Raw genomic sequence first — 18,052 nt, 5'->3', positions numbered from 1 at the left:
CTGGTTGAGGACTAATTTTGTGAAAAAGATGTGTTGATTCTATTACATTAACTTGACCTTTTTCTTTTTTTTTTAAACTCAACTGTCTGGAGGAATTTGCAGTATTTACTGTATGACTAATTAGAAGTTAAAAACAAAATTTATGCCCTTTTGAAAAACTGCTTCTGGAAAGCCTTTCTCGTTATTTAAGAACATTTAATCAGAGGCCCATCTCAGTATATAATGAACTTTTGGAGAGTTCTCCTGTGAAGTGGGAATGCCTAGCTAAGAATGGACATTTTCTTCTTTTTATTAGATTCTTGTTTGCTTTATATTTAGTCACATAAGAAAAGTGACATCAGGCCTTACTTTAACCAAAGAAAATTCAGAATTGGTATGAAGCTGAATGAATATGAATGGATCAGCACTACCATTTATAAATGCATACCACATGAGGCATGTTCCCTAACAAAATCAAGAGCAGCCAGGACCTGGGAGCTGCTGAAAAAGTACTAAGATTCCCATCTCAAGGGCCATCAAGTACAAGTGGATTTCCTTAATCTATTTTCAGTATTTCAAAAAGCCTGATGGTAGGTTTATATTTGCTGTGATGGAGGTGGTGTAGACCATCTGAAGTGCTGTTTTTTGCTTTTGGTTTCTTACCTCACTGCAGTAACACTAGCTATTTTATAGTTGACAGAGCTATAAAATTAATTTGTCAATTTAACAAATGCCTCTTTTGTGCCAAGCCACTGTTTTTAGGCTTCTACATTGATAGCAGTGAATTGAACAAAGCCTCTGGATTCAAGAAACTTTATACTCTAAATAAGTAAATAATATATGTCAGATGTTAAGTGCTGTAGGAAAAACAGAGTAGGGAAGGGTATTAGGGTGTGCTGGTTTTGAGTGGATGGATGGGGTTGCTATTTTATAAAAGGTGGTCTATGAAGCCTCCCTGATAAGATGATAATAGAGCAAAGACCTGAAGAAGATATGGAGCAAAGCTTATTGGTATCTTTCAGGCCGAGGTATGGAATCAATAAATACCAGAGTCCTGAAATGGATGCATGCCTAGTGTGTTCAAGGAATGGCAAGGAGACCATCATGAATCAAGTAGAGTGAGTGAGAGGGAGAGTAGGTAGAGATGACGTCAGAATGCTTATGAGCAGGGGGTACAATTTGTGAAGAATCTTGTGGGCCCCTGTGAAGAGTTGAGCTTTTATGTGAGCGAGATGGGAGGCATTGGAGAGTGTTGAGCAGAAAATACTACATAATTTATGTTATAAAAGGATCAAACTGCTGTACTGAGTGCTGACTCTCTGTAGGCAATGGAGGAAGCAGGAAAAGCAGTCAGAAGCTACTACAGTAATCTTGGTGAGAGACAGTGTTGACTAGGAACAAGGTAGACCTGGTCAGATTCTGGATGTAATTAAAAGACAGAGCCAACAGGATTTGCCAAAGGATTGGATGTAGAAAGGGAAAGAGGAGAGTTGAGGATGACGTCAAAATATTTGACACGTGCAAGAGTAAGGATGAAATTGTCATTTAGTGAGAGGAGGTCTGTAAGAGGAGTAAATTTGAAAGGGGAGATAGGTGGTCATTTTAGGGTATGATAAGTTTAAGATGGCTCTTGGTCTCCTAAGTAGTGATATTAAATAGGCTATGAGCTCTAGATATCTAGAATTCAGTGGAGAGGTGTTACCTGAAGATAGAAATTTGGGCATTATTAGCATGTGGGTAATGTTTGAATATTTAAGACTAGACGAGAAAGCAAGGAGATGAGAGTGGATAGACAAACACAGTCCAAGGATTGAGCCCCAAGAGTTTCTGATGTTGAAAAGATAAGGAGGATCCCAGCCAAAGGAGACCAAACTTTTTTTTTTACAGATAGCTTGATAGATATGGTCTTCAAAGCATGTTCTGGTGTGGGGTTGGAAGTAATTAATTAAATTAAATTTAAAAAGAAATTCAAAAGATAGTTCAAGTTTCTCATTTTGTGAAATATCTGAACCTTCTTACTGCATATTTTCGATATGTCAATTAAGAAACAATAATATGAAGATATTTTATAACTAAATCAATAAAATGAAAAATTCCAATGAAATGTTCCATTCCTTTGAATATTTGTCTGACTCTCAGCTAGTCATTTAAATGCAGTGTTACCTGGAAGATAAAATTAACTCCACATATCATCATGTTTACCTTTTAGCACAGACCCCTCAAGTCAAGAACTTCTGGTGTGAGAAAAAAAAAAAAGAACTTCTGGTGTGTACTTTCTTGTAGTCTACCCATTAAAGAATTTAAATCCAAATTACAAATAAGAAATAAACATTTTAATGTTTATGAAAGAAGTAATGAGAGGATTTTCATGAAGTCTTTTTTTTTTATAAGATTTTATTTATTTGAGAGAGAGAGAGTGAGCGAGAAAGAGAGCACAAGCCGGGGGAGGGAAGTGTGGAGAGGCAGAGGGAGAAGCAGACTCTCCACTGAGAGGGAGCCCAATGTGGGACTCCATCCCAGGACCCTGGGATCGTGACTTGAGCCAAAGGCAGATGCTTAACTGACTGAGCCACCCAGGTGCCCCTCATGAAGCCTTGATATATCTTTTTTATGCCATTAAAAAATAGGTTAGGACAACATAGTATATTATACAACCACGTCTTTTAGATCTAGTGATAAATATAAACCAGTGGTGCAGATAAGTTTGACTAGGCAAAGCTGTGTAGTTCAATGATTATGTCTTTGGACTTGGAGTCACAGAGGATTCTTATCTTCTCTCTACATTCATTTCTTAGTTGTCTCTGTTGGGGCAATTTGTCCAAACTTCCAAAACTTCAGTTTCCAAACCAGGATGTAGCTGCCTTCCAGAGGGGTAAAAATTAAATGAGATAACATATTCTAGTACTTCAGTGCAATGTCTGGTACATAGTGAGTGGTCTTTGAAACAGTATTGTAATTTTGTTGTTTAGCTTCACTAATTGAATTGAACTCCATACCAGTTGTGAGAAGAAAATTGTGTTTAGTTCCTGTTTTTGTGTGATATACCCATGCACACACAGCCCAAGTTAGTAATGTTAGAGAAAAAACAAACTTAGTTTGATGAATTACATGAAAACTTTATTGAATATCCTAGGTTTTATCATCTCATTTATGAAAGAGTGATAGAAATTATAGAATAACATCTTCTACTCTTCCTTTTTAATTCGTGTGTCTCAGAGTTTATTCCTCCTGATCATAGCATTTGAGAGTTTATTTGTTTTCCATTTAATGAGTACCTATCTTAGGAGAACTATGTGGACTGAATTGGATTGAACTTGGGGTCAGCTCTTAAAATGGTATTGCTGTTTGTAGGTGAAAATTAACTTGTATTATGCACATTTTAGGGGAGGTAAAAAACTAGAGATACCAGTGATATGTTTAAAAGACTAAGGATTGCTCAGACTTCTTATGACCTTGATTGATGAAGTGTACTGTCCAGAATGTGGTTTGCTCACATATAGATCTTTTAGTCTGAAAAATCTGAGTAGCATTGATTCAAGGCCTGAGATTTAAACTGCAGAATATTTCAATTTGAGCAGAATGGGGCCATTTTATACAGCAGAATCCTTCAGGAGAAAAGGCCTTTCTTTTGGGTTGAAGATCCAACTTAAAATCTCATTAATCACTTCTTGGGAGATCAACATTATCCTGTGGTGCAGACAATGAATTAAAGTCTTCAGTCTTTTAGAAACTCCTTTTTTTGAAAGACAGACTTTTAAGAAGTAACTTTTAAATCTAGCACTAAGTACAAAACTGAGTAACTTCTGGGTGTAATCATTAGCCAAACAAGATGAGTCACAGGGTATGGAAAATCTGAATCACCTGGGATAAATTAATATCTTGCTATTCTGGTATTTCACCCTCTGTAAAAGAAATTTTGAGGTTCTGAAATAAACTGGAATATTTAGTTTCTGAGAATATAGGACTTTCTCTAGAATGATCTACATTTTGACCAGGTTATCTTAGTATAGATTATCTCCATATTATTATTATTTTTTATTTTGACTCAGGAACTTTTATTGTTATTGTTGGCATTCAGCTGTGCAATCTGCCTAACAATTTCTTTTTTTTCTTTACTAGACAAAGACTTTTTAAAAAATTTAAATTCAATTAATTAACATGTAGTGTATTATTAGTTTCAGAGGTAGAGTTCAGTGATTCATCCGTCATATATAATATCCAGGGCTCATTACATCATGTCCCCTCCTTAATGGCCATCACCCAGTTACCCCATCTCCCCCACCCTCTCCCCTCCAGCAGCCCTCAGTTTGTTTCCTCTAAGAGTCTCTCCGTCTCTGATTTCATCTTGTTTTATTTTTTCCTCCCTTTCCCTATGATCCCCTCTGTTTTGTTTCTTAAATTCCACATATGAGTGAGATCATTTGGTAATTGTCTTTCTCTGATTAACCTATTTCGCTTAGCCTAATACCCTCTAGTTCCATCCACGTCATTGCAAACGGCAAGATTTCATTTTTTTGATGGCTGAGTAGTATTCCATTGTTTATATATACCACATCTTTATCCATTCATCTGTTGATGTACATCTGGGCTCTTTCCGTAGTTTGGCTATTATGGATATTGCTGCTATAACATTGGGGTGCAGGTGCCCCTTCAGATCACTACATTTTTATCTTTGGGGTAGATACCTAGTAGTGCAGTTGCTAGGTCATAGGGTAGCTCTATTTTTTAACTTTTTGAGGAACCTCCATATTGTTTTCCAGAGTGGCTGCATCAGCTTGCATTCCCACTAACCGTGTAAGAGGGTTCCCCTTTCTCCGCATCCTCAGCAACATCTGTCGTTTCCTGAGTTGTTAATTTTAGCTATTCTGACTGGTGTGAGGTGGTATCTCATTGTGGTTTTGATTTGTATTTCCTTTTTCTTTTTTAAAAGATTTTATTTAATTATTTTATAGAGAGTACAAGCTGGGGGAGGGGTGCGGCAGGCAGAGGGAGAGAGAGAAGCAGGCTCCCCACTGAGCAGAGAGCCCGATGTGGGGCTCGATTCCTGGACCCTGCAATCATGACCTGAGCCAAAGGCAGATGCTTAACGGCCTGAGCCACCCAGGCACCCTGATTTGTATTTCCTGATGCCAAGTGATGTTGAGCATTTTTTCATGTGTCTGTTGGCCATTTGGATGTCTTCTTTAGAGAAATGTCTGTTCGTGTCTTCTGCCCATTTCTTGATTGGATTATTTGTTCTCTGGGTGTTGAGTTTGATAAGTTCTTTATAGATTTTGGATACTAGCCCTTTATCTGATATGTCATTTGCAAATATCTTCTCCCATTCTGTTGTTGTCTTTTGGTTTTGTTGACTGTTTCTTTTGCCGTGCAAAAGCTTTTTATCTTGATGAAGTCCCAATAGTTCCATTTTTGCTTTTGTTTCCCTTGCCTTTGGAGACGTTTCTAGCAAGAAGTTGTTGTGGCTGAGATCACAGAGGTTGCTGCCTGTGTTCTCCTCTAGGATTTTGATGGATTCCTGTCTCACATTTAGGTCTTTCATCCATTTGGAGTCTATTTTTGTGTGTGGTGTAAGGAAATGGTCCAGTTTCATTCTTCTGCATGTGGCTGTCCAATTTTCCCAGCACCATTTGTTGAAGAGACTGTCTTTTTTCCATTGGACATTCTTTCCTGCTTTGTCAAAGATTAGTTGACTGTAGAGTTGAGGGTCCATTTCTGGGCTCTCTATTCTGTTCCATTGATCTGTGTGTCTGTTTTTGTGCCAGTACCATACTGTCTTGATGATTATAGCTGGAATTACAGTCCGGAATTGTGATATCACCAGCTTTGGTTTTCTTTTTCAACATTCCTTTGGTTATTCGGGGGTCTTTTCTGGTTCCATACAAATTTTAGGATTATTTGTTCCAGCTCTGTGAAAAAAGTTGATGGTATTTTGATAGGGATTGCCTTGAATGTGTAGATTGCTCTAGGGTAGCATTGACATTTTAAAAATACTTGTTCTTCCAGTCCATGAGCATGGAATGTTTTTCCAATTCTTTGTGTTTTCCTCAGTTTCTTTCATGAGTGTTCTATAGTTTTCTGAGTACAGACCCTTTGCCTCTTTGGTTAGGTTTATTCTTTGGTATCTTATGGTTTTTGGTGCAGTTGTAAATGGGATTGACTACTTAATTTCTCTTCTGTCTCGATGTTGGTGTATAGAAATGCAACTGATTTCTGTGCATTGATTTTATATCCTGCCACTTTGCTGAATTCTTGTATGAGTTCTAGCAGTCCAGTTTGGGGTGGAGTCTTTTGGGTTTTCCACATAGAGTATCATGTCATCTGCAAAGAGTGAGAGTTTGACTTCTTCTTTGCTGATTCGGATACCTTTTATTTCTTTTTGTTGTCTGATTGCTGAGGCTAGGACTTATAGTACTGTGTTGAAACAGCAGTGGTGATAGTGGACATCCATGTCATGTTCCTGACCTTAGGGGGAAAGCTCTCAGTTTTTCCCCATTGAGAATGATAGTCACTGTGGGCTTTTCGTAAATGGCTTTTCGTAAAAAAATCTCAATGATATTGAGATATGTTCTCTCTATCCCTGCACTGTGAAGAGTTTTAGTCAAGAAAGGATGCTGTACTTTGTCAGATGCTTTTTCTGCATCTATTGAGAGGATCATATGGGTCTTGTCCTTTGTTTTATTAATGTATATCACATTGATTGATCTGTGGATGTTGAACCACTCTTGCAGCCCAGGAATAAATCCCACTTTGTTGTGGTGAATAATCCTTTTAATGTACTGTTGGATTCTATTGGCTATTCTATCTTGGTGAGAATTTTTACATCCATGTTCATCAGGGATATTGGTCTGTAATTCTCCTTTTTAGTGGAGGTCTTTGGTTTTGGAGTCGAGGTAATCCTGGCCTCATAGAATGAGTTTGGAAGTTTTCCTTCCATTTCTGTGTTTTGAAACAGCTTCAGAAGAATAGGTATTAATTCTTTAAATGTTTGGTGGAATTCCCCTCGGAAGCCATCTGGCCCTGGACTCTTGTTTGTTGGGAGGTATTTGATTACTGCTTCAATTTCCTTGCTGGTTATGGGTCCATTCAGGTTTTTATTTCTTCCTGTTTCAGTTTTGGTAGTTTATATATTCCTAGGAATGCATCCATTTCTTCCAGATTGCCTAATTTGTTGGCATATAGTTGCTCATAATATGTTCTTAGAGTTGTTTGTATTTCTTTGGTGTTGGTTGTGATCTCTCTTCTTTCATTCATGATTTTATTTATTTGGGTCCTTTCTCTTTTCTTTTGGATAAGTCTGGCCAGGGGTTTATCAATCTTATTAATTCTTTCAAAGAACCAGCTCCTAGTTTTGTTGATCTGTTCTACTGTTCTCTTGGTTTCTATTTCATTGATTTCTACTCTAATCTTTATTAATTCTCTTCTGCTGGGTTTAGACTTTATTTGCTGTTCTTTCTCCAGCTGCTTTAGGTGTAAGGTTAGGTTGTGTATTTGAAATTTTCTTGTTTTTTGAGAAAGGCTTGTATTGCTGTATACTTTCCTCTTAGGACCGCCTTTGCTGCATCCCACAGGTTTTGAACAGTTGTGTTTCCATTTTCATTTGTTTCCATGATTTTTTAAAATTCTTTTTTTTTTTTAAAGATTTTATTTACTTATTTGACAGAGGGAGAGAGAGAACACAAACAGGGAGAGCAGCAGGCGGTGGGGTTGGGGGAGGGAGAAGCAGGCTCCCCGCTCAGCCAGGAGCCCGACGCGGGGCTCGATCCCAGGACCCTGGGATCATGACCTGAGCCGAAGGTAGACACTTAACTGACTGAGCCACCCAAGCCACCCCTAAATTCTTCTTTAATTTCCTGGTTGACCCATTCATTCTTTAGTAGGATGCTGTTTAATGTCCATGTGTTTCTTTGTGGTCCTTCTAAATATTTTCTTGGTGGTTGACTTCAAGTTTTAAAGCATTGTGGTCTGAAAATATCCAGGGAATGATCCCAATCTTTTGGTACTGGTTGAGACCTGATTTGTGACCCAGGATGTGATCTTTTCTGGAGAATGTTTCATGTGCACTCGAGAAGAATGTGTATTCAGTTGCTTTAGGATGGAATGCTCTGAATATATTGTGAAGTCCATCTGGTGCATTGTGTCATTCAGAGCCCTTGTTTCCTTGTTGATCTTCTGCTTAGATGATCTGTCCATTGCAGTGAGTGGGGTGTTAAAGTTCCCTACTATTATTGTATTATTATCAATGTGTTTAATTTTGTTATTAATTGGTTTATATAATTGCCTGCTCCCATATTAAAGGCATAAATATAATTGTTAGATCTTATCTCCATATATTATTTAGATTATGTCTAATCTAAAGACAAATCTCAGACTTGGTTTTTTTGTTTTTTTTTTTTTAAGATTTTATTTATTTGACAGAGAGAGACAGCGAGAGAGGGAACACAAGCAGGGGGAGCGGGAGAGGGAGAAGCAGGCTTCCCGCTGAGCAGGGAGCCTGATGCGGGGCTCAATCCCAGGACCCTGGGATCATGACCTGAGCCAAAGGCAGACGCTTAACGCCTGAGTCACCCAGGCGCCCCTCAGACTTGTTTTGTGATAGTAATTTAGGTAGGAGTTTATATCTGAATTATAGTTAATGATTTCGTTTCTGAAAATCTGTAAGAATATCATATAACCAACTTTCATAATTCAGAATATATGCATTTGCCTGATAGTATCAGTTTTCAAATAATTTTATATATATTTTTAATACTTAACAACCATGTAATGAACTTACCAATAAAATATTTGCTTTTATTTTTTTTAACCTTTTTTTGTGGGCAAGTTAATTTTAGCTGTACCAGTTAAGTTGAAGTTAGATTTGGTGTTCTAAGCCTATTTCTAAGAATCACATGGTAATAGACTTAGCTTTAAATATTAATCAATACATTGGGCTTTCTGAGGCTGTATTTGGAAGTATAGTATAACTGTATATCAGGATCATGGCTATGATCAGTTGGACTGACTACTATTAAAACCAGAAAGAGAGTCATAGCTGACTTAGATATTTCTTTTTTTTTTTTTTTTTTGAGATTTTATTTATTCATTTGGCAGAGAGAGAGCACACACAGGGGGAGCAGCAGGCGGAGGGAGAAGCAGGCTCCCTGCTGAGCAAGGAGCCTTCCCTGGGATCATGACCTGGGCTGAAGGCAGAAGCTTAACTGACTGAGCCACCTAGGTGCCCCAACATTTCTTGTCTTTTTTGATGTTGTAGACTGAGAAACATTAGAGCTTTTATTTTCTTATCAATATCTAAAGCTAAAACAGTGACCTGTGTGTGATGGGGGCTCAATAAATATTCATTAAAAAAACAAATGAGTGCATATCAGACTTCTTAAATTGAGGTAGTTTTTAGATCTTATTATCTTGAGATGGTTTCTAATTTTATAAAATTATTATCTTTTTTTAAAGATTTTATTTATTTATTTGAGAGAGCAGACAAGTGGGTGGAGGGGCAGAGAGAGAGAGGGAGAAGCAGACTCCCTACTGAGCAGGGAGCCCGATGTGGAGCTCTGTCCAAGGACCCTGGGATCATGCCCTGAGCCGAAGGCAGCCGCTTAACCAACTGAGCCACCCAGGCGCCCCTCTTATTTTATTGTATTATTATTTTAATTTTAATTACTTTAATTAATTTTTAATTAATAATCTTAAATTATTAATTAATTTGACTGTGCCACCCCAGTGCCCCTAAAAATATTTTTAATCAGAGAAGTGCAATGAAAAAGAAAAATATCATTTGGAGAAATAAACAATAATAGGAAAGTGGGGTGATTTAATGTGGCATCATAAAATAATATTTGTTCTTACATCCTTTTCCCTCAAAGGGTTATTATTATTATTTTTTAATTTATTTGACAGAGAAAGAGAGAGCAGAAGCAGGGCGAGCAGCAGAGGGAGAAGCAGGCTTCCTGCTGTGCCCCTCTTTATTTCTTTGTCATGAGTTTGGACTTTGTGATAGGTATTTTCTCCCCATTGTTAGTGAATGGTCATTGCTGATAAAACCAAGATAATAGCAAATTTCAGTACTGATGGTTAATGAATGCATTATCCAGTATTAGAGCAATTACATAATTCCCATACTTTGTACAACTAGCAGAACAAGATTAACTTGGAAATGTTTTCTAGGAGGGCCTTTTCAAAGGTAATTTAGTGACTAGAAGGAACCCTGCTGAAATATTTTGGAGAATTTTGTTCTACAAAGAAGTTCTTATGGAACTGAAATGCTCAGTGAAAGATTATTCTAGGTACACACAGAATGCACCAACCGTAGCCAGCTGTTACCTGGTGCCCCATTTTTTCACAGTATCTGCACACCAGAGAAGCTAATAGCCTTCAGGATATACTGATACAGATGAGAGTGCTGCCGGTTTAATGCTTGTGTGCCAAAGGTGCACATAAGATTCTTTTGATCAGCAAGGCCAGGGCCTGGCCAGATGAAAGAGTAGATTTTTTAAAAGGCAAATTTGATACATCTATGCCACCCTCTTACCCCCAATTAGAATGTAAGATCCCAGAGGGCAGAGATTTTTGCTAGTTTTTTTTACTGCCTTATTCCAGGTGATTGTTTTCCTGTTAGAAAGCTACATGAGGCCAGTGTACCTGGCTGGCTCAGTCAGTGAAGCATGTGACTCTTGATCTCGGGGTTGTCAGTTCAAGCCTCACATTTGGGTGTAGGGATTACTTAAAAATAAAATATTAAAAAAAAAAAAAAGAAAGCTATACAAGGTCAGATTGTCTCTCTTTTTGCTCACCATTGTACCTCCAGCACTTAGCAGTATGTAATACATAATAGGGGGCTAAGTAATTAATTAATGGAATGAATTATGTAGAAGGCAAACTTAAAAGGGTTCTGCATACTCTGTTTAATACTCCTTTCTTCCTTTTTGATATCTTAAATTCTGGCTCTTTCAGCCCAACTCTAAATTACCTTTAGCTAGTATTCAATTCCTAATACCCTAGACAGTAAAATATAAGGCATTGTTATGAATCATAGCTATAATATTTGAAGTGTAATCTTTGAAGGTAAAGGAGTAGGTGACGGCTCACATTTTGTGGTATGGGCCTACCCGTTTTGTTTGTGGCCCAGGGTTGTTTTTTGGGATTATCACTGGAGTTGTTGAGAAGGAAGAATATGGATGTGTATTATTTGTCACTGTAGCCTTTAATATGTCTGGTCCCCAGGGAGCCTTCCAGTGCTGTGCTTCTTACTTTTAAACAAAGAATAAATGAAAAGTTAACATGCCTCTGAAAGGCTACAGATTGCCTTTTATAGATTACTTAGTGCTTCTATAGATTTCAGTTGACTCTTGAAAAACATGGGGGTTGGGGGTGCTGACTCCCACCCCAACGGTTGGAAATCTGCATATAACTTTAGACTGCCCTCAAACTTTACTGATAGGGAGAACTGTAAGAGATCACTTCTTACTGTAATACAAAATGTACTGGAGAGATGAACTGCTCATTGGGAGATGATTAGTGTCACATGGTATTGTAAGTGGATACTTGCAACACTTGAGCTCACTGCAATAGCAACAGGAGGTAGTTATGAAATTATTACAGTAGTACAGTATGCACTATGATTAATTTTATGTAGTTATGATTCAATACTGTATGTTTGTTTATGGTTCTCTCAACTGTGGATGGTGTCATGTATGGTCTGTGTTTGTGTAAATTTTGATAAATTTTGATTTTTTTAGTAGATTTAAATATATTTTATGGTATCAAATGATAAGTAAGAGTAATATCTACATACATTTTATTAGACTTGTATCTATATTTTATAAATTCATGATATATCTTTTTCTTAATTTTTTCAGTATTTCTAGGCTATGTGGTTTATCTGTTTTTTCAAATTGTTATAAATCTCCAAAAAAATTTCCATATATTTATTGAAAAAATCCACAAGTAGACCCATGCAGTTTAAACCCATGTTATTCAAGGGTCAGCTGTACTTCTATAGATTACTATAATGCTTACTTAAAAAATATCAGTTGTCAATTAAGTTCTAAAAACAAGATAATTTTTAGTTGATGATGGCATATTGTAAAATATTTTTGTTCTTTTCCTGAAAAACGTAAGGACTTTCAAGAATTTCAAATTTGCTGACCTAACTCCAATGATATGTATATGTAATCAGGCTTTAATGTGTTTAAGGTTTCTAGTATAATAGCACCGGGAATTGAGATGTCTTTTTAAAATTTCCTTTGCAGTGTCTTTTTAAGTACTCTTCATAAGCAAACATGCTTTAATGAGTGTGAATGTTGATTGCATGGGTTTTTTCTGAATGGTTTTCTGGGAACAAATAGTAACGTGTGAAATAATTTTGTCTTTTGTGGGATGAATAAATCGGACTTCATTATTGAAGGATAATTTGTTGTAAGTATTTAGGATTCTAAAAACAAGTGAAACCTTATTAAAAAAGAGGTTTATTCTAATATAAACCATGCACTAGGTAGAAAATAATATTTAATTTAATAGGGGAGGATATGAAGTGTCCACAGTTTCTCCCGACACAAGTACATCATCAGTACAGTTAGAATAAGACAAGTTCAGGTAAGAATCTAGGCCAGCTTCATGGGGTCCAAGATCAGTGGATGTCTTTGATGACAGTGCTCAACGTGGCTATCTCTTGGGTCATACTGCTCCAATTTGGGCTGGTTGTTTGCCTAAGTACAGGGCTCTAAGTTGGAAGTAATTTTCCTTTGGAATTTTATAGACATTGCTTTGTTGACTTCCTGCTTCAGTGTTGCTGACGTCATTTTGATTCATGATCCTTTGGATATGACCCATGTTTTTTTCTTCTGATTTCTCTAGATATGTATTGCATCTTTTCTTTATTCCTGGTGTTCTGATATTTGACATAGTGTCTTTGTGTATGTGTGTGTGTTTTTCCCAGTTATTGTATTGAGGACTTAGTGGGCATTTTGGCTAGACTCTAGAAAATCATGCCTTTCAGTTCAGTTTCTTTAGACATTTTAGTTTTCTCATTTCTCTTTTTTGAGGGGTCAGGATGTCTGTTGTTCCTGATATTTTGATGCTTAATTTTATTTGTCTCATTTTCATATCTCCCCCCATCTCTTTTTTCTTGGCTTTCCGAAAAATTGCCTCAGCTTTATTTTTTATACCTTCTAGTGAATATTTCATTTCTGCTGTTATATCATTAAAGGAAAATTATTTCAACACTTGTTAAAATGACAAGAAAGACCATTCAGGATTATTGCAGTAGGAGTGTATTAGTCTGTTTGGTCTGCCATAACAAAATGCCATAGATTGGATGTCTTAAAACAGAAATTTATTTTCTCACAGTTTTGGAGGCAGGAAATCTGAGATCAGGGTACCAGCATGGTTGAGTTCTAACGAGGACTCTCTTTTTGGCTTTCAGATGGCCACCATCTTGCTGTGTAATTACATGGCCATGGGGGGGGGGGGCGGGGATAGAGGGATCTGAGATCTCTTTTCCTCTTTTCATAAGACCACTAGTCCTATTGTATCAGGATCTCATGCTTATGATGTCATTAACCTAATTACCTCCTAAAAGCCATATCTCCAAATATAGTCATATTAAGAGTTAGTGTTCACATATTAAAAAATACAAATTTTTTGGGGGGAACAACAAAATTAAGTCCATTGCAATCTGTAACAAATAGTATTACAATAGAGGAGAGAGATGGGGCTCAATTTTGAATACAGCAAAGACAGCTGGGGATTATAGCCAATAACCAGAGTAAGGGGGTCAGTGGATACAAAATAACTGAGAGAAAACAGCAAGGATAGGAGATTCTTGAAGGCAGTTCAAGGATTTATACATCAAAGTTAGGGGATGAAAAACTTGATCAGATATCAAGGGAGAGGGAATTTCTCCAAATTGGCTTATCAGGAGTCTTGCTAAAACTGGCCTATGCAGACCCAAAAAGGATAGGACAGGGGCGCCTGGGTGGCTCAGTCGTTAAGCGTCTGCCTTCGGCTCAGGTCATGATCCCAGGGTCCTGGGATCGAGCCCCGCATCGGGCTCCCTGCTCCGCGGGAAGCCTGCTTCTCCCTCCCCCACTCCCCCTGCTTGTGGTCCCTCTCTCGCTGTGTCTTTCTCTATCAAATAAATAAATAAAATCTTTAAAAAAAAAAAAAAAAAAAAAAGGATAGGACAGACATGGAAGGCCTAGTGCCACAGCCTCGTCAAGAAGCAGGCTCAGAGGAGCCTAATTAAAGTTTGGTCAAGGAGAGAGTTTTTTCAGCTTGTGGTAATTTGTTTTCTAAAGATTTTATTTATTTGACAGAGAGAGAGTGTGAGAGAGATCACGAGCAGGGAGGGAAGGGTAGAGGGAGAAGCAGACTCCCCGCTGAGCAGAGAGCCCGATGTGGGACTCGATCCCGGGCCCCTGGGATCATGACCTGAGCCGAAGGCAGACGCTTAAAGGACTGAGCCACCCAGGCGCCCAGCTTGTGGTAATTTTTATATATATACTCTTAAATGTTCTGGCATTTCTCATTCCAGAGAATATCTTTTCCAGAGAATAACCTTGAAGCTTCTCTTGGGGTAGTGATGGGAGTGGGGATGTATTTGCCTAGCAATGTGGAGTATGTGCATGTTGGTGGTATTAGGAAATTTCTTTCTTTCTTTTTTTTTTTTTTTTAAAGATTTTATTTATTTATTTGACAGAGAGATACACAGTGAGAGAGGGAACACAAGCAGGGGGAGTGACAGAGGGAGAAGCAGGCTTCCCGCTGACCAGGGAGCCCGATGTGGGGCTCGATCCCAGGACCCTGGGATCATGACCTGAGCCGAAGGCAGATGCTTAACAACTGAGCCACCCAGGCGCCCCAGGAAATCTCTTTCTTAAACAACTTTCACCTAGTCTTTCTTATGTTAGACCCTCTCTTTTCACTCTTGGTTCTAGAAGTGTCTTTGCAGTATAGTTACTATGTCTTTTGAAAGTCGGTGGTAAAATCTGAGTTGTCTTCCATCTTTCCCTATTCCTGACTTGAGATTCAGCTCTCAGGTTTGCTGAGTCAGTTGCCTGTCAACCATCTGCTGTCCAACTTCCAAAGTACTGTTGCTATTATCTCCTCTTTGTTTTTTTCCCATCCTTGTGGACTGATTTCTTTTTAAAGAATCACTTTACTGTAGATTTAGGGATTTGATGAAGGGGCAACATTAGTTGTGTGCCTTTAAATCTGTTGTCTTGACTGGGAAGTTGCAGCAAATGGTTCAGAATGGGAAAGCAATTTGAATAGTTCAAGGGAATTCGCCATTTTTTTAGACTTTGAGGATTTTGCTTTGCTGTGATTTTTTTTTCAGATACTTAATTATTCCTAATGATATTTCATGACTATTCTGTAATTTCCTTCTGTACTTAGAAGAATAACAAGACCATTTTTGTAAAATTTACTGGTGGCTTCAAACAGCAGGTATTGGGAAAAATAAGTGGGAACAGCATGACTAGTATCTGTTGGGTACCATTAGAATGATGATCTCTATTTTGTCACTAAATCCTCATAGCAATTCTGTAAGGTAAGTGATATCACTTATTGGTAAGGATAAAGATAATGATCAGCGAGATTAAGTAACTTGCTTAAGAGCTAGTCAGATAGTGGTGGAGCTTAGTTTCAAGCTTAGGTTTTTAAGACCTTTCAACTCTTTTTAGTTCACCATCTCCTTTTACTCTTCGAAACTGTGTGCACAATTCATTCATTCACTCAGTGACTATTAAGTTGCCTGCTCTGTGTTGGGCCTTGGGAACACAGAGAGGACTAGTTCATGCCCTGATGGAATAGGGATGACATGATCAGATTTACCTTTCATTAGGATTTCTGGTGATCCATGCAGATTGGCAAGAGTAGCAGCAATAGGCAGCTTAAGTTAATTACAGAAGTCCTGGTAAAAGGCCATGTTGGTTTTAACTAGGATGACAGAGGCAATATAAAGAAATGGGTGAAAATGAGATGCCTATTAGAGGTAGAGTTGACAGGTTTAGGGGAGTGATACGAATTTGCAGGGAGCTGGAAGAATTGAGGATGACCCCATGTTTGATTTGAATTGAGTGTTGGTGCATTTACTGATATAAGGAAGAACAGGCTGGGGTGGTGGAAAAGAGTAACAATATAATCATAACAATGTTACATCTTTTAGATATACCCATGGGAAGATGTCCAGTAGGCACATGAACATCTGGGAACTCAACTGAGTGGTGTTCTGGGCTAGAGCAATAAATTTGGGCATCACTCACCTAAAGATGGGACTTAAAGCCATGGGACTACATAGAATTATTTAGGTAAAGTGTGTAGATGTAGGTGTGGTAAGTCTGAAGCAGTGTTACTGATTCACTTCTCTGGAGAATCTTCATTTAATTTCTTAACTTGGAATTACATGTAAACCTAATAGCATTTGCTCCTTGGGGAAAGCAAATCCCACTGTATAGTCATGGCATAAAAGACATTAACCAAGAAGCACATTGCAAACATGCCAGTAGTTAGCAGCTTTTTGACTGAACTACATACTACACATCCTTGACTTTCAGGAGAGAATAGACCTGAGAGCATCCACATGGGAAATCCCAGATTTACAAATGCCACAAAAGAGGAAAGTTTATGGTATGTGCATCAACTCTTCTTTAAATATAGATAAGTAATGAAAAATAAGTTCCCATTGAGATGCTGAAACTAGAACATCCGGGATCACTCACTAGCCAATTCACTATTACACATTAGTCTCATAGAATCCGAGCTCGTTAAAATTAAATATTTTACATGTCATGAACCCTTTGGGATGAATTATAAATGTTAGATATGACAGTGCTAAGCATGAAAGAAGCTTTATAAGAACACTTGAAAAATTAGAATTCACAGTCTCAGTGTCCATCAGTAGGACAGTAGGTAAACAATTGTGGTATAATTGTTCAGTGGGCTAGTATATGCAACAACATGGTTGAATATCAACATTTTGTTGAGTGAAAGAAGCCACACATAAAAGCTATAAGATTTCATTTATATGAAGTTCAAGAAAAGGCAAAAATTAATCTGTGATGAGACAAATCAGAACATTGGGTCTCTATGGAGGTTAGGGATTGACCATAAGGGAACTTCCAGGGGATGATGGAAATGCTCTACATATTGATTGCGGTGTTTGTTAAATGGGTATATGTATTTGTTGAAAGTCACCAACTTGTGTACATAGGATTTGTACATTTCACTGTGTATAAGTTTTACTTCAGTAAAAAAAAAACAAAAAAAACCAGTATGCTGAGTGGTTCTGTGAGGGTACATATAGGGAGCCACATGGGTAAAGCATCCCTGTAGTCTCAAATTGTCGGGGTAAGTTTCTCAGGGGAGGTAGTCTTTCACATGTCTCATTTTTATCCCTTCAGGTTTAAGATGACTTTTGTTAAACTCTTAGATAACTCTACACAATAACATCTATTCCTGGGACAACTGTTTCATCTATTCCTGGGACAACTGTTTAATTTATTGTGTGATTCAGAATACTTTAGGTAATAAAAGGAAGTGTTTTTATCAGCTACACTGGGGCAATAAAAACGGTGACCGTTTCTCCTGATCTCTGTACTGCTCAAAGTGTAGTACTCCACTGCAGTCACGGTTGAAGGAAGGCAGTAGGAGAGCAGGTGTTACCTGAGGGGTAGTCTCTGTATGGTCCTTATCTAAAGGTGGATAAAAGGGGTCAGGATTACCTGTGGCAGGGGCTGACATGTGTTTCTATGAATGGCAACTTACATGTTAGCTTTCTAAAAAGATATTTATTTTTTATTTTCAAAGTTATTCATGTTTTATTTGTTCCTTTCAAACAGGAGATAGTGGACACTCCTTTCAAAAATGGAGGATGGAAAGCCTGTTTGGGCGCCACACCCTACAGATGGATTTCAGATGGGCAATATTGTAGATATTGGCCCTGACAGCTTAACAATTGAACCCTTGAACCAAAAAGGCAAGGTGAGTTTCTCAGCTGAGATTTCAAAATTTGATTTTTTTCTATAGGTGTCTCCCTTCTTAATGAAATAGATATTCCTAGCACAGTATAAGGGAAAGC

At 37.7% G+C, this 18,052-nt stretch overlaps 1 protein-coding gene across 5 annotated transcripts in view; it reads left to right on the top strand.

The window, feature by feature from the left end:
• The window catches only part of MYO6 (myosin VI), a 145,820-nt gene that overhangs the window by 39,200 nt on the left and 88,568 nt on the right, over window positions 1-18,052 (top strand). For all 5 annotated transcript variants that reach the window (XR_004300175.1, XM_032409421.1, XM_032409422.1 and 2 more), the window contains exon 2: window positions 17,814-17,955. Coding sequence is in view for 4 of the 5 variants with exons in the window: in XM_032409421.1 (XP_032265312.1) it covers window positions 17,839-17,955 (117 nt within the window). In the remaining variant the exon portion in view is untranslated. The remainder of the gene's footprint in view (window positions 1-17,813; window positions 17,956-18,052) is intronic.

Source organism: Phoca vitulina, unplaced genomic scaffold (assembly GCF_004348235.1).
Source record: "Phoca vitulina isolate PV1807 unplaced genomic scaffold, GSC_HSeal_1.0 scaffold11, whole genome shotgun sequence".
Classification (NCBI taxonomy): Eukaryota; Metazoa; Chordata; class Mammalia; order Carnivora; family Phocidae; genus Phoca; species Phoca vitulina.
The sequence above is the reverse complement of the archived record's forward strand: the minus strand, read 5'-3'. Positions and strand labels throughout refer to the sequence as shown.